The 13,119-nt window shown below is 58.4% G+C and overlaps 1 protein-coding gene across 9 annotated transcripts in view; it reads left to right on the forward strand.

Annotated features, from left to right (window-relative positions):
• The window catches only part of TNS3 (tensin 3), a 214,654-nt gene that overhangs the window by 62,750 nt on the left and 138,785 nt on the right, over nucleotides 1-13,119 (forward strand). For 7 of the 9 annotated variants that reach the window (XR_010406632.1, XM_064575508.1, XM_064575504.1 and 4 more), the window contains one exon: nucleotides 9,668-9,706. The exons of 1 other annotated variant lie outside the window; for it this stretch is intronic. Coding sequence is in view for 4 of the 8 variants with exons in the window: in XM_064575498.1 (XP_064431568.1) it covers nucleotides 9,668-9,706 (39 nt within the window). In the remaining 4 variants the exon portion in view is untranslated. Of the gene's footprint in view, nucleotides 1-6,147; nucleotides 6,308-9,667; nucleotides 9,707-13,119 lie in introns of all 9 variants that reach the window. One more of the 9 variants, XM_064575503.1, reaches the window with a different exon arrangement.

Below are 13,119 nucleotides of genomic sequence, written 5' to 3' on the forward strand. Positions count from 1 at the left end.
CGTGGCGGTGACTGTGGAGGACCGGTTTTCGGAGTGAAACGCCCATCTGCCTGCCCACTTTCAGGGGCAGGACGACGACCCGTAACTGAGCATCGGAGTCTCCATCTCCACATTTTTGTAAAAGACAGCTTCCGTTTCACTCTGTGTTTTGCTTTTCGTCTTGGAAAGCCCTTCATTTTGGGCAGGGATTCGGGAAGTGCTGACCTCCCGTTTTCCCGCAGGCTGGGAATGGCACATGGATGCCCTCTTGTTGCGTCTGGACAACGGTCCGCACGGCTGGCCCCCGCATCTCCAAACCCCACAGGCGTCCCCTCTGCCTCGACACAGCTCGGCCCGCTGACCATCTTTGCAGGAAGGGACCCCGGGCTGCGGCTTCGTCGGGGGGCAGGGAGGACGGGATGCCTAAGAGGCTAGCACTGGTTATGGAATCAGAATGCTGATTCCAGAGTCTTTATGTCACTTTCTGTCTTCTTAGAGGCTTTTTCTGGATGTTTAAATCTTTTATTTATTTTATTTATTTTATTTATTTTTATTTTTATTCATGAGAGACAGAGAGAGAGAGAGGCAGAGGGAGAAGCAGGCTCCCAAGGAGCAGGGAGCCCGATGCGGGACTCGATCCTAGGACCCTGGGATCATGACCTGAGCTGAAGGCAGACGCTTAACCATCTGAGCCACCCAGGCGCCCTTTTTCTGGATGTTTAAAAAGCGTGTGGCGGGTGTTGACCGGGCCGTCGGGGGCCCGTCGGAAAGCTCTGTGCTGCCCAGGGAGAGAGGGGGGCCACGCGGGGGGGCGGCGGAGAGTCACCCCTGCATTCTCAGGCAGACCTCAGCAGACGGGGCCGGGGCTGCAGGCCGGTCTCGGGCTTCCCCCCGGGATCCTGGGTGCAGCGGGGTTTTGTAACCGTGAATGGAGGATTAGCTTCCGACGGGGCGAACCCACGAGCGTTTCTGTCACACGCTTCTGTGGACGCTCAGAGTGGGCAGGCGGCCTCCGTGCCACCCAACGCCGAAGCTAAATTTTTTTTGTTTTTTCAGATTTGGTGATAAGTTGCAAGCTGTCAGAATTTGTCATGTTCCCTTCCCTGGGTCACAGGACGGTTGGCGAAAACCGAACTGTTCGTTATGTTATTCTTAGACACTGTGGACGGAGTGTTTTTGGGGAAGTCCTGTTCAGCACCCCCGTGGAACGTACCATTTCCTTCCTTAAAGGGCTGCAGTGTGTGCCTTTTCTTCCTTTTCTGTAGCAAGAAGGAAGGTGTTAGAAATGTCACGGGTGGGGCGTGCCAGTCCTGAGCTCCTCTCTTCAAGAGAAACAAAAGCCTGCACTTGGTAGGGATGTTTTGGCCCAGCTCACAGTGTCCTGGCCCCGTGCACCCTGGGCACGGTGGCTGCTATTTCCCGGGTCTGGGCTGGGTGTCTAAGCCTGGGGCGGGGGGCATTCTTCCCCCATCTCCCTGTCTGCAAAGACCTCCCACCACACGCTTGTTCATGGAAAGTGTTGGGGGGCTCGGCAGGGGCAGGGCTCCGTGGGGGAGGGACTTTCTGGAGAAGAAGGAGAGGAAGGGCTTGGTTGGGGTAGAGGAAGGAGGGGTTATTATGTCCCCTGCATGGTTGAGGAAGACTGAGCTTACAGAGGAGGGGCCGCCTGAGCTGGTCGGGTCCCTGGGAGAGGACACGGGGGGACAGGGGGCAGGGGGAGGACAGGGCATGGGGAGGGCAGGGGGTGGGCCTCTGAGGCAAAGTCCAGGCACTTTTCTGTGCTCTCCAGCCGACTCTGTGCTTTTGAAAAACTATGTATTTATTATGTCTAAAAAGTAATTTCTTTTTTAAATAAGTGCACGATTAGAAAAGTCACGTGTCCTAAATATCCACTCTGATGGTTGATGGTGGACAGTTGGGTGTGACCATGCGGGGGGGGGGACTGCGTGTCCCGCACCCCGCTGCCCTGCCGGGGACCCTTGCCCGCCTGCCCCACCAAGGCTCGTGGCCATTGCCCTTGAAGCAGGTGGACACCCGGGCGTCATTGTCCCCATTTCTTCTTGCTCTGACGTCAGCGCTATCCTTGCCGTCTTGGGCTTTGAAAGGGGACATGCCCCCACTGCCCCGTTGGGGCACAGCGAGGGACGTATCTCCTGGGGGCCAGCCTGCCCTCTGGTCTTCCTGTTGGTGGGGGCGCCGCCGAGTCACCCGCCAAAGGGCCCCTGGTGCCCCCGCCTTGAAGACAGAACCAGCTTCGCTCCTCCCGGGGGGGGAGCTTTGGAAAGAGGGTACAGGACTCCGTTTCTTCCAATTAATTAAAATGTGAACTCTTCACCAGTATGAGTGCTTTAATTATTACCAACTTCTGGTCACTCGTGGTGGGTCTGCAGGCCGACCACGGCGACACTGGTGAGGAGTGGCTTGAATTTGAGACCTGGATTTTTCTCGTGGAAAGGGGTCCGGGAATTCGGTGCGCTTACGTCTCAGTCTCTGCTGTTTTAAATGAGCAGCAAAGTAAAAGCAGTTTTTACAAGGCTTCTTAAATTTTACATATATGTATTTTTTTATCTTTCTGCGATTCTGTTGTATTTATGAGATTTTCTTCTGTTCTGGTTCTCTGGCAAGCCATCTTTCTAAGCTGTTGGATGCCATTTTCTTTTTCTCTTTTCACAGAGATAGGGCACAGGAATCTGGTAGGTGCCGGCCCCAGGGGTTCTGTGGGGCTCGATTCTGGTCTCGTCTAATTTCCAGGGGTCCTGCACATGACACTTTACCTCTGAGGCCCCCGGCTTCCTCCCCTGCAAAGTGAGACCCTCAAGAAGGTGCCAGGCCCCCCCACTCGGCCTGATCTGCTCAGACAGACCGAGGCACAGGAGTGCGAGCTGTCCACTGAGCAAGCATCCCACTGTGGGCCCCGGTGGCCCTTCCCCGCCACCTGGAGAAGCACGGTTGGAACATTGTTCCAGCAGTAGATTCACAGATTTCTGGTCCCGGACAAATATTGGTAACCAGACGAATGCAGAGCCGGGTTTTCTCGATTTAATTCTCTTCTGTGCCGGGTGAGCCTTGACAGGTGTTTGCCGGGACCTCATGCCTCGATTGGGTCAGGAAGCCCCCTCGAACACTCACGATCAGTGTCCATGTATGAATAAGGCCCGTCTGGGGCAGCTGTGCATCTGTGTCCTTAGCTCTAGAAGTCACTAGAATTGCAGAGCTGGTGGAGCTGGGACTGAGAGCCGACAAAATCTGGGGCTTACCTTTCTTCTTTCTTTAAAAGAGAAGACATGACCTTCAGTAACTCCTTGCTCACTTTCGGGAGAAATGTACTGAAAGGATGCCAGTGAGTTCCCGACCCTCTGCGCCCGTATGGGGCAGGCAGGCCCTGGAGGGAGGGCTTAGCTGGACTGGTGGGAGGCATGTTTTCTCCTGGGGTTACACGGCTGACTTGGGCTGTCCTACCCCGGGAGAGCTTGAAGGAAGCAAGTAAATTAATGGAGTCTGGGACGTCGGCATTTTGTAGAACCATGTCTCTGCATCGATGCTGTCCTTGTTTAGACAGCAGTGTGGAGATCTGCCCCTGGGCCTCCCCCCGCCCCCCAGAGGAGCATTGCCGGGCAGACTTGACCGAGGAGCCGAGTCACCTGCCCACGCGGCAGCCCTCCGGGCCTAGAGGACCTGGCTCCCGCCTGACTTGTGGGAACGTCCTGTGTTGACCTGGGTTCTCTCCACTGGCCTGGCCAGACCTCTGAGGGTGGGTGCCGCGGGCTGCATGGGCCCCCATCCCCAGATCCACGCGTGGAAGCCCTGAGCCCCAGAACCTCAGAATGTGGCTGTTTGTGGAGCTGGGGCCTCGAAGGAGGTGATGGAGGTACAGTGATGTGGCTGGAGTGACCCCCCAGGACTGCCGTCCTTAGAAGAAGAGGGGAACAGGACACAGACGCACACGGAGGAATGAGCCGTGGACATGGCGAGGACACGGCCGTGGACACGTCCCGGGGTGGGGGGAGCCTCGGGCACCGGCCCTGCCACGTGTGGATCTTGTGCCATGCATGGATCGGACTCCAGCCTCCAGGACCGGGAGGGAAGGGATGTCTGTTCGAGGTTCGGGGTCTGTGGCACTGTCCTCTTGTCCCAAGTGACCGACACGGGGGGGTATCTGAGCTCCTGTCTGGATGTCAACGCCGGGGAGAGCAGATTCCCTCCTATCTTTGCTCCCTGTTTCTGATCCACTGTTACGATTCTTATAAACACAAACTTTTATCTCTTCTCCATCGTACGTAACGGGCGAATAAAGACATCTTGTGTTTATCGATCAGTAACACACAGCCCCAGAAGTCAAAGCTGTAAAATAATAAAAGATGAAGAGAATATGAAAGATGCTGCCCCTTGAGAGAAAGCCCTGCCCTCCTCCCTCGGGACTGCCGCTCTGTGCAGAGACGTGGGGTTCCCCGAGATTCTGTGCTGTCCTGGGGCCGGGGGACACGTCGCTCGGATGTCTGTCTCTCCAGCCGGGCACGGGGCGTGAGAGGGGGCAGGGGTCTTCATGCTCAGTGTCTCGTAAAGAATCGCCTTTGCAGAGATAAAGCAAAGCTCAACCCCATGCCACATTGTGCTGCGTCTCTGTTGGAATTTAACACTATAGTGGTTTTTAAAAATAAAGTGATTTAATGGTGCAAGTTGGGCATAAGGTTGCACCTTTTCCTTGGGCTTCCCCTCAGGAGAGTGCCTCTTGAGCCGTCAAGGTAGGTCGGGCGCCCGCCTGTTTCTCTCTCCCTGTTGTCTCACTTCCCGCCCCTAGGATGGTGGATGGGTTTATTGTGGGCACGTGGGTGCCCTGATGTAATGTGTCTTCATACCTTGGTTCTTTTGAGCGGATGGACCCTTCCAGAATCCGGGCGTGAGTATTTGCTCGTGCTGCCCCCCTGCCAGCCTGGGGAGAATTTACCTGTGGGCAGGATTACCTGGGAAACCAGGGGGCAACGCGGCCGGCTCTCCTTGGGGCGGCTGGCCGGGTGGGAATGTGCCACATGCTTGAGGGCACTGGCTTCCGTGGGCTTCTGTGGCGCTCGCTCACGTGGCCCAGCACAGCTGGGCTTGTCCACGATTCCGGAAAGGTCGGCTCGGCTTTACCTTGCCCCTGCGCACACGGGCTGTGTGGGGCTTCATCATACACGCGCGTTTCCGGAGAGAGTAGTGCTGTTTTATGTGGCTTTGTTCAAAGTAAACTTTAGTAAGAATTGGCAACAACAAACGCTGAGCTCATTGTTTTGTTGAGCTAATGGGGAGGGAAACGATCTCTGTAGGGCACGGGGAGGGATGAACTGTAATTTCTGTCCCAGGACCTTAATCTCCAGAGGTAAACAGAGGGCCCGGTCAGGCCCTGTGAGGCGGTCTCGCTCTCCCTGTCCGGGTCGCCTGCCCACCTGCTGGCTTGGGGGGAGTTTTCGAACCTCGTGCTGCAGGTGCAACGGAGCGAGGTGTGGCCGGGGCGCAGTCCTGTTTGTTTATGGTCGTCCTTGGTTATGTGACTTGGCCCCTAACGCAGCCATAAAACGGCCCCAGAGCGGACCTCGCGCCATCTCTCCGGGGCTGTCTCCGTCACCGGCGGCGCTCGTCCTGCCGCCCTCCCCTGTCCCCCGCCCTCGCCCACCCCCCCGGGACTTGCAGTGAGAGAGTGGAGCCGTTCCTTTCAGGGGAGGAACGTGGAGTTTGGACCCAGTGGGATCTGCCCACATTGCGCGGCCTCTGTGGGACTCAGCACTTCACGCACCGAAGCGACAGTCACTGGCTTTCTGGCTGGCAGTGAGGGCCAGCGAGCGGGACCTGCCGACACAGCACGTGGGACGTGAAGATGCCCCTTGCATGAGCCGTGGGCATCCCCGGGAGTGCACCCTGGTGGTGGCCGCTGGGCCCCTTTCTCCTGCGACCGTGATCAGGCCACCCCCCAGAGCAGGCAGGAGCTCTGAGGAAGGCACTGCCCAGACCCTCAGGGTGCAGGCATGTCCTCCCTCTAACGCGCTGGCCGTGCACTCAGGGATCTGTGGGCATCCTGCTGTTGGACGGTCCCTGCAAACAGCGCCCCATCGGGACCCTCCCTCGGTCCTGAAGCGCGTTACAGGTGCCGCCGGGTTTTTAGCTCCGTCAGTGAGACAGGACTGGCTCCTGCAGATCCTGAATATCCAGAAGCATCAGCCCCTGCATGACGAGGAAGGCCAGGCCCACCTGGAAACCATCCAGCACCACGGTATTTCCTTTGGTGAAGTGAGCAGAGCAGATGGCCCGCGGGGTGTGTGATCTGAGGTCGCAGTAAGATGGGGACAGAAAGCAGGTGAGTGGGCTCTGCCGTTACCGACCCGACCTGAACCCCGAGCAGCTGCCCATGGCTTGCTTACCTGGTGTCTCCGTCCCGAGGCGAGGTGGGCGGGCCGTGGGTGGGGAGGAGCAGGTGCTTGGCTGGCGGAGAGCCTGGGAGCTGGGAACTGTGCCTCTCTGGTCTGGCTGAAGAGCTGGAAGGAACCCCCGAGTGTCTAGGACATGCAAGGGGGGGGCTCTGCATGGCTGCTTACATCCCGGGTGCCAGGCAGGGTGGTCCACAGGGGACCACGCGTGCGCCCTGCACCCTCCCAGCACAGCCCTGCCAGACTGGGGTCCACTGCCGTCCTCTGTCTTATTCCAAGGGAGGAAATAGAGCGAGCCAAGCCAGTGTGTTCTCCTGGAGTTCCCGTCCTGGGATTTGGCGTGAGCCACGTCCAAGGGACACGTGCGCACTGTGTCCACTGGAGGATGGGCTTTGCGAAACTAGGTGTTCGCCATTCTTGATGTGAATATTCATTTTCTCTCTGCCGACAGGTGGCTCTCCCCTGGGCCATACCCTCTTCTCTGACTTGGCGCTTCTGGTGCAATTTCATTTGCAAATTCATTGTAGCCCTCCCCGTTTTCTGTTTGCATTTTGTAACGGTGCTGGTGAACACAGACAGCAGGGTTGTAATTGGTTCTCTGGATCTGAGGCTCCCCTCTGGCTGGAGTGCAAGCCTTGAGCCTTGTTGCTTGTCCTTTGTTCTGCTGAGCTGGGGCCCCTCTCGCTCTCCAGCAAAGACGGTGGCTTATGCACTTTGCGTTGAGGAACGTCTCCTCCCTGATGGCTTGTCCAGGTGGCCACTGTGAAGAACGGCCGAGCTCCTCAGAGTTCAGCCAAGGATGGGGCTGCGGGGGGTGGGTGGGGGGTAGGGGGCGGCCGTGGGATTTGGGAGCCCCGACTCAGAGCCTGCTCTCATTCTCTGGAGGACACCCTGGGGACAGGTGGGCAGTGTCACCACCCCCCTCTGGCCTGGGAGGCACGTGGGAAGCACAGGACCCACCTGCCTTCTGGACAGAAGGCTTTTGGGCTGCGCTTTTTTTTTTTTTTTTTAAGATTTATTTATTTATTTATTAGAGAGAGAGAGAGCATGAGAGGGGGGAAGGGCAGAGGGAGAAGCAGACTCCCCGCCGAGCAAGGAGCCCGATGTGGGACTCGATCCCGGGACTCCAGGATCATGACCTGAGCCGAAGGCAGTCGCCTAACCAACTGAGCCACCCAGGTGCCCTGGGCTGCGCTTTGTAAGACTCATGGGTTTCGAGACTGCATAGGACTTTTCCTTTTGCTCAGCCGACAAACACACGCTTCTGGGCAGCGAACTGAAACCTAATAAACAGACTTTATTTTTACTTATTATTATTATTTTTTAAGATTTTATTTATTTATTTGAGAGAGAGAATGAGAGACCGAGAGCACGAGAGGGAAGAGGGCAGAAGGGGAAGCAGACCTCCCGCTGAGCAGGGAGCCCAATGCGGGACTCCATCCCGGGACTCCAGGATCATGACCTGAGCCGAAGGCAGTTGCTTAACCAACTGAGCCACCCAGGCGCCCCGAATAGACTTTATTTTTAAGGACAGTTATAGACTTACTGAGAAGTGGATGGTACTCTCATTTCCCTCCAGATGTTCCCTGTTACCGTGTTGCAATAACAGGGTGCGCTTGTTAACCTGCATGAGCGAATATGGATGCATTTTACTAACTGAAGCCCACAGTTTGTATTAAGCTTTGCTCATGGCGCTGCCCGTTCTGTGGGTTTGGACAGATGGGTCACACGCATCCACCGTTAGAACATCACACAGCCCGTATTCACTAAACACTTTCTGTGCTCTGCTTACTACCCCCCAGCCCCCACCGTGGGCCACCACTGATCTCGTTACGGTCCCCACAGTTCTGTGTTCCCCAGAACGTCACAGAGTTGGTATTAGCCTTTCTCACTGGCTTCTTTGTTGGTGATATGCATTTGAGGTTCCTCTGGATCTTTTCTTTTTTTTTTTTTAATTGCTGAATAATGTTCCATGGCGTGGAATGCAGATAGTGAGTTTTCAAAGATGGGAGCCCTGATTCCTTGCACGGCCTTGCCTGGTGTCCCATAGAGTGGTGCACGGGGGACCGCCGAGCTCCGTGGGCCTGCCTGGCTGGCCGCCACCACCCTGTAGGCACCGGTCTGTAACTTCCCCTATTTCCAGAGACATTTTTTTTGTTTTGTTTTATTTTTGCTTTATGTTTATTGGTCACATGTTCCCTCCTGCACTCATTGGGCTTTGATACACAGGTGCGTGTCTTGAGCAGGTGTTCCTGTTTCCAGGGGGTGTCGGTCAGGGCAGGGAAGCCGGCCATTGGGTCAGCGGTGCTGGGCAGTGAGAGGCTGTGTGTGGGGAGGGGGTCCAGGCAGGGAGAGGGTCGGTGCCAGGAGACGGGGCCCCGCCCCAGGCGAGTGTATGAGTCAGCCTCCTGCTGGAGCGATGTATGTCCCAGATGAATGAATGACCATGTGTCATGTTCTCTGAGAACTTCAGAAGATAAGCAACAGTTATAAATAGTCTGCATGGCAAGAGTCAAGGTCATGCTGCCACCCACAAGGACGGTTAGATCCCTGGGGGTCTCTCCCTTCCTGTGCATGTTTTTACTTGAGGAGGGGGGTACGAGGGGCCCTGGGGGAGGAGAGCTGAATCTCACTGGCAGGTGCCAGGATCCTGGCCTCCCAGGACCGCACAAGGCCAGAGTGACCCCCTCACCCGCTGATAGCCCTGTCTGCCCAGGGACGGTCCGTGGTCCTGGAGTGTGAGAGCCTGCCCCATGCCGGCCTGTTCTGAGCACCCACGCTCTTCCTATCTCCCCCACTTAGGTGGGGAGGCCGAGCCCTGGGGCCACTCATCTGCTTTCTGTCCCACTTGTGGAAAGAGCTCTAGAAAAGGCGGTCCACTTTGTAAGGAATATGAGCGCTGGGTGTGGTGGTGGGGGCAGCCTGAAGACCACCAGGCAGGGCCCTCACGTCCTTGTCGTGGCCGGGAGGGGCTCCCGCTAGCTCCCAAGTTCCTAGCCTTGGAGTCCACTGGTCGTTTGAAATCGAAGAGGATATTCTGTGCATGAGCACAGGGCGTTTCTCTTAGGGGGAGGCTCCAGGGTTTGCAGGAAATCCTGTGAAAGGAGTTGGACTCTAGAAAAGTGAAGAAAAATCTGGATTCTCTTAACTGCAGGTCTTGTCTGACTTTGATGCTAGAACTCGGGCTGTGAGCGGGGTCAGACAGGTGCAGCTCTGGGGTCGAGCCTGAGTGGACATTGGGTGGGGTTTTCCTGGGAGCCACCTGCTTACCCTGTGTCTTCTCATTGTAGGTGGTGAGTCGCCGCTGTGTGCAGGTGTACCTGGGACAGGTGAGTCCTCGCTGTTCCCTGGGGTCCCGGCTTGTCATGCGGGACTGTCTCTGTCTTGATGTGGGACCCTCCTTGGGGCTGTCAGGCTCCCTCTGGGCCTCAGACAGGACCCCCACCACTCACAGAGCCTCTGCATGGACCCTGGGCCTCAGGTACTCGCCCTCGCATGCTTTCCCTAGTGACCAGAGCCATGCCTGCCTTTCAGATGCCCAACGTCAGGGGTCCCTGTGCTCAGCCTGGGTTTCCTTCTCTGTGACAGGAGATGTCTCAGTCCATTTTCTTAGGGGTAGAACGTGGGCCACAAGGTGCCCATGTTGCAAGGCATCTGTGTGTGTCACGGTCCCATGGCTCCTGTGTTGCAGGGCGTCTGTGTGGAGTGTGGTCCCGTGGCTCCCATGTCGCAGGGCGTCTGTGTGGAGCGTGGTCCCGTGGCTCCCATGTGGCAGGGCGTCTGTGTGGATTTGGTACTGTGGCTCCCGTGTCGCAGGGCGTCTGTGTGGAGCGTGGTCCCGTGGCTCCCATGTGGCAGGGCGTCTGTGTGGATTTGGTACTGTGGCTCCCGTGTCGCAGGGCGTCTGTGTGGAGCGTGGTCCCGTGGCTCCCATGTGGCAGAGTGTCTGTGTGGATTGTGTTACTGTGGCTCCCATGTCACAGGGCGTCTGTGTGGAGTGTGGTCTTGTGGCTCCCGTGTTGCAGGGTGTCTGTGTGGAGCGTGGTCCCGTGGCTCCCATGTGGCAGGGTGTCTGTGTGGATTGTGGTACTGTGGCTCCCGTGTCGCAGGGCGTCTGTGTGGAGTGTGGTCCCGTGGCTCCTGTGTCGCAGGGCGTCTGTGTGGAGCGTGGTCCCGTGGCTCCCATGTGGCAGAGTGTCTGTGTGGATTGTGGTACTGTGGCTCCCATGTCACAGGGCGTCTGTGTGGCGCGTGGTCCCGTGGCTCCCGTGTCGCAGGGTGTCTGTGTGGATTGTGGTACTGTGGCTCCCGTGTTGCAGGGCGTCTGTGTGGAGTGTGGTCCCGTGGCTCCTGTGTCACAGGGCGTCTGTGTGGAGCGTGGTCCCGTGGCTCCCATGTGGCAGGGCGTCTGTGTGGAGCGTGGTCCCGTGGCTCCCATGTCGCAGGGTGTCTGTGTGGAGCGTGGTCCCGTGTCTCCCGTGTCACAGGGCATCTGTGGAGGTAGGTCTCACGAACACCTTCCCCAAGGAGGCCTTGCTCATAAATGGGAAAGTGACCAGCAGCATTCGGATGGCAGGTGCCCTTTGGCCAGTCCACGCATCCCTAGGCCCCGTGTCCTCTGTGTGCCCATGGCCCTCCCACTCCGTGCTGTCTCATGCTCGTGGTGACTCATCAGTCTTCAGGTGTGGGAGCAGGCGGCCTCCTTCCCGTCCGCCTCAGGCTGTCGGCTGTGCACCACGAGCACCCCCTTCTGTGCATCTGACCCGGCCGCCGTCTGCTCCGTCCAGCTCCGGGGCCTCTCCCCGACGGGGCGTTCACCAGCTCTGCAGGTGTCCCGAGGGCCGGGAGCCCTTCCAAGAGGTTCTGGAAGAGCCTCACCTCGGCTCCTTCCCACTGTGAGCTGCCGGGTCTGTTCCTGGGGCAGATTGGCGCCGCTCTGGAGGGCAGCCTCGTCTGGCTTTTTCTGGCTCTGAGGATCGAGAAGCATGTCTGTGGCTTTGTTGTCTGTTGGTGTCACGCCGGGACGGCCCCTGTGGAGCAGGGTCTGCTGGGTCACGACAGGGAGGTGCTTCGGTTTTTCCGGGTAGCGGATCACTCGTGATGGGAGCGGCGGTCGGGTCCTCCCAGGCCGAGTTGTGCCTCTGTTTGCAGTGTTTCTGCAGATGCGCGTGTGCGTGCGTATCAACCACGCGTGCTCACACGCACACACAGGTGCAGAGCATGTTGGTGATTGCGAGCTCGGCGCCAGCGTCAGGTCGGGGTCCATCCAGGTGACGATACCTGGAGACCCCCGTGACCTCGCACGGAGCCCTCTTGCACCTGGGCCCCACGTGCCTCCTCCGTCCGTGGGGACGCTGCCACCTCCCCGGCGGGCGCCGTGAGGAGCGGATGGAATAGCGCGTGGACGGTGTGGGTGCTGGCCACGGCACCGGGTGAGGAAGAGCCTTATTCTTCGCTGGGCGGATGCGAGGGGGCAGTCGAGGTCCCCCGGTGCCCGCGGCCTGCGCCGGTTTGTTTGGTTTTAACCATTGTTCTCTTGCCATCTGGTCGGGGAGAACCGGTTTGATCGGTTCCAGAGCGCGCCATATGCTCTGCGAGGGTGAAGGTGCCGGGACAGACCCCCAGGGGACCTGTTCCTCCTGAGCCCCCGCCCCGGGACACGGCGCGGGAGCCCCAGCCGGCAGGGGGCTTGCGGGCCTGCTTGCGGCCGGCCTCACGGAGGGCTGGACGTGCGTCCCGGCACCAACTGGTGCTTCAGGCAGAGCATCGCTGGGGCCTTCCGTCCTGTCCTTCCTTGCCTGTCTGTCCATCCAGGAGGGCACATTCATACCAGCGCAGGAGCGGACCCGCATTGGTGCAGGTGTGGCTTTCAGGGGGACACCCTTCAGTCCGGCGGGTGTGGAACCCCCGCGTGGCCAGGGGTCCCGGGCAGCACACAGCGGCCTCGCGAGCAGCCAGCGTGGTGGCCCTGCGTCGGAGAAGTTCACTCTCTGAGAGTGGCCTCCGTCCTTGCAAGAGGCCGTGTCCCCACCTGGCGGTGGCCATGCGTGCGGCCACTCCGGGCTGCACAGAGCCCTCACCTGGCTGCCGGCGCTCACCCCGGCTTGTTTCTGCGTGGCTGTTGTGGTTTCTTCTGCTGGAGGAGGCGTGGCCTAGACTCGCTTCTGAAATTCGAGTCGCCTGTTCAGGGAGCTCCTCCGGGCTGTACTCTTTGTTTAATGAAGGTGAAGACAATGGGTGGTTTCTGACGCAGGTGACATTAGGCGTCAGGTTACACAGACCGAGGCCAGAGTTTCCAGACTGGGCCCCGTGAGCTGCACCTGGGCGTGCGCGTGGGTCGTTGGGACCTCGTTCAGCCTTGGTTTGCTTAAACTCACCAAGCTGGAGGAAGTGATCATGAGTGGTGAGGTTAACACAAGGGCACTGTGACTATTGAGGGCACATTCCTTACTGGGGGCCGTGACGGGGTCTCCCAAAGGCATTGGATTATTTCCGAAAGACTGCCCACCGAATGGGACACTTGGAGGTTTGAGATGGATGGAAACGAATCCCCTTTAACGGTACTCCCTTTACCTGACTGCAGAATTAGGTAGCGAAGACAGAGTTCAGGCTTTCCACCTGTCAAATATTGGGTGGGGGGCCTGGCCTAGAAGGTTCAGTGGGGCGCCTGGAGTAGCCCGGCCTCTGCCGCCGGCTCCGGTCCACGGCGGCCTCTGTGCGAATTGCTTGTCCTCAGTAAGTG

This window comes from Mirounga angustirostris, unplaced genomic scaffold (assembly GCF_029215605.1).
Source record: "Mirounga angustirostris isolate CCGP_5_RB_7025 unplaced genomic scaffold, mMirAng1.0.hap1 SCAF_12, whole genome shotgun sequence".
In the NCBI taxonomy this organism is placed as follows: Eukaryota; Metazoa; Chordata; class Mammalia; order Carnivora; family Phocidae; genus Mirounga; species Mirounga angustirostris.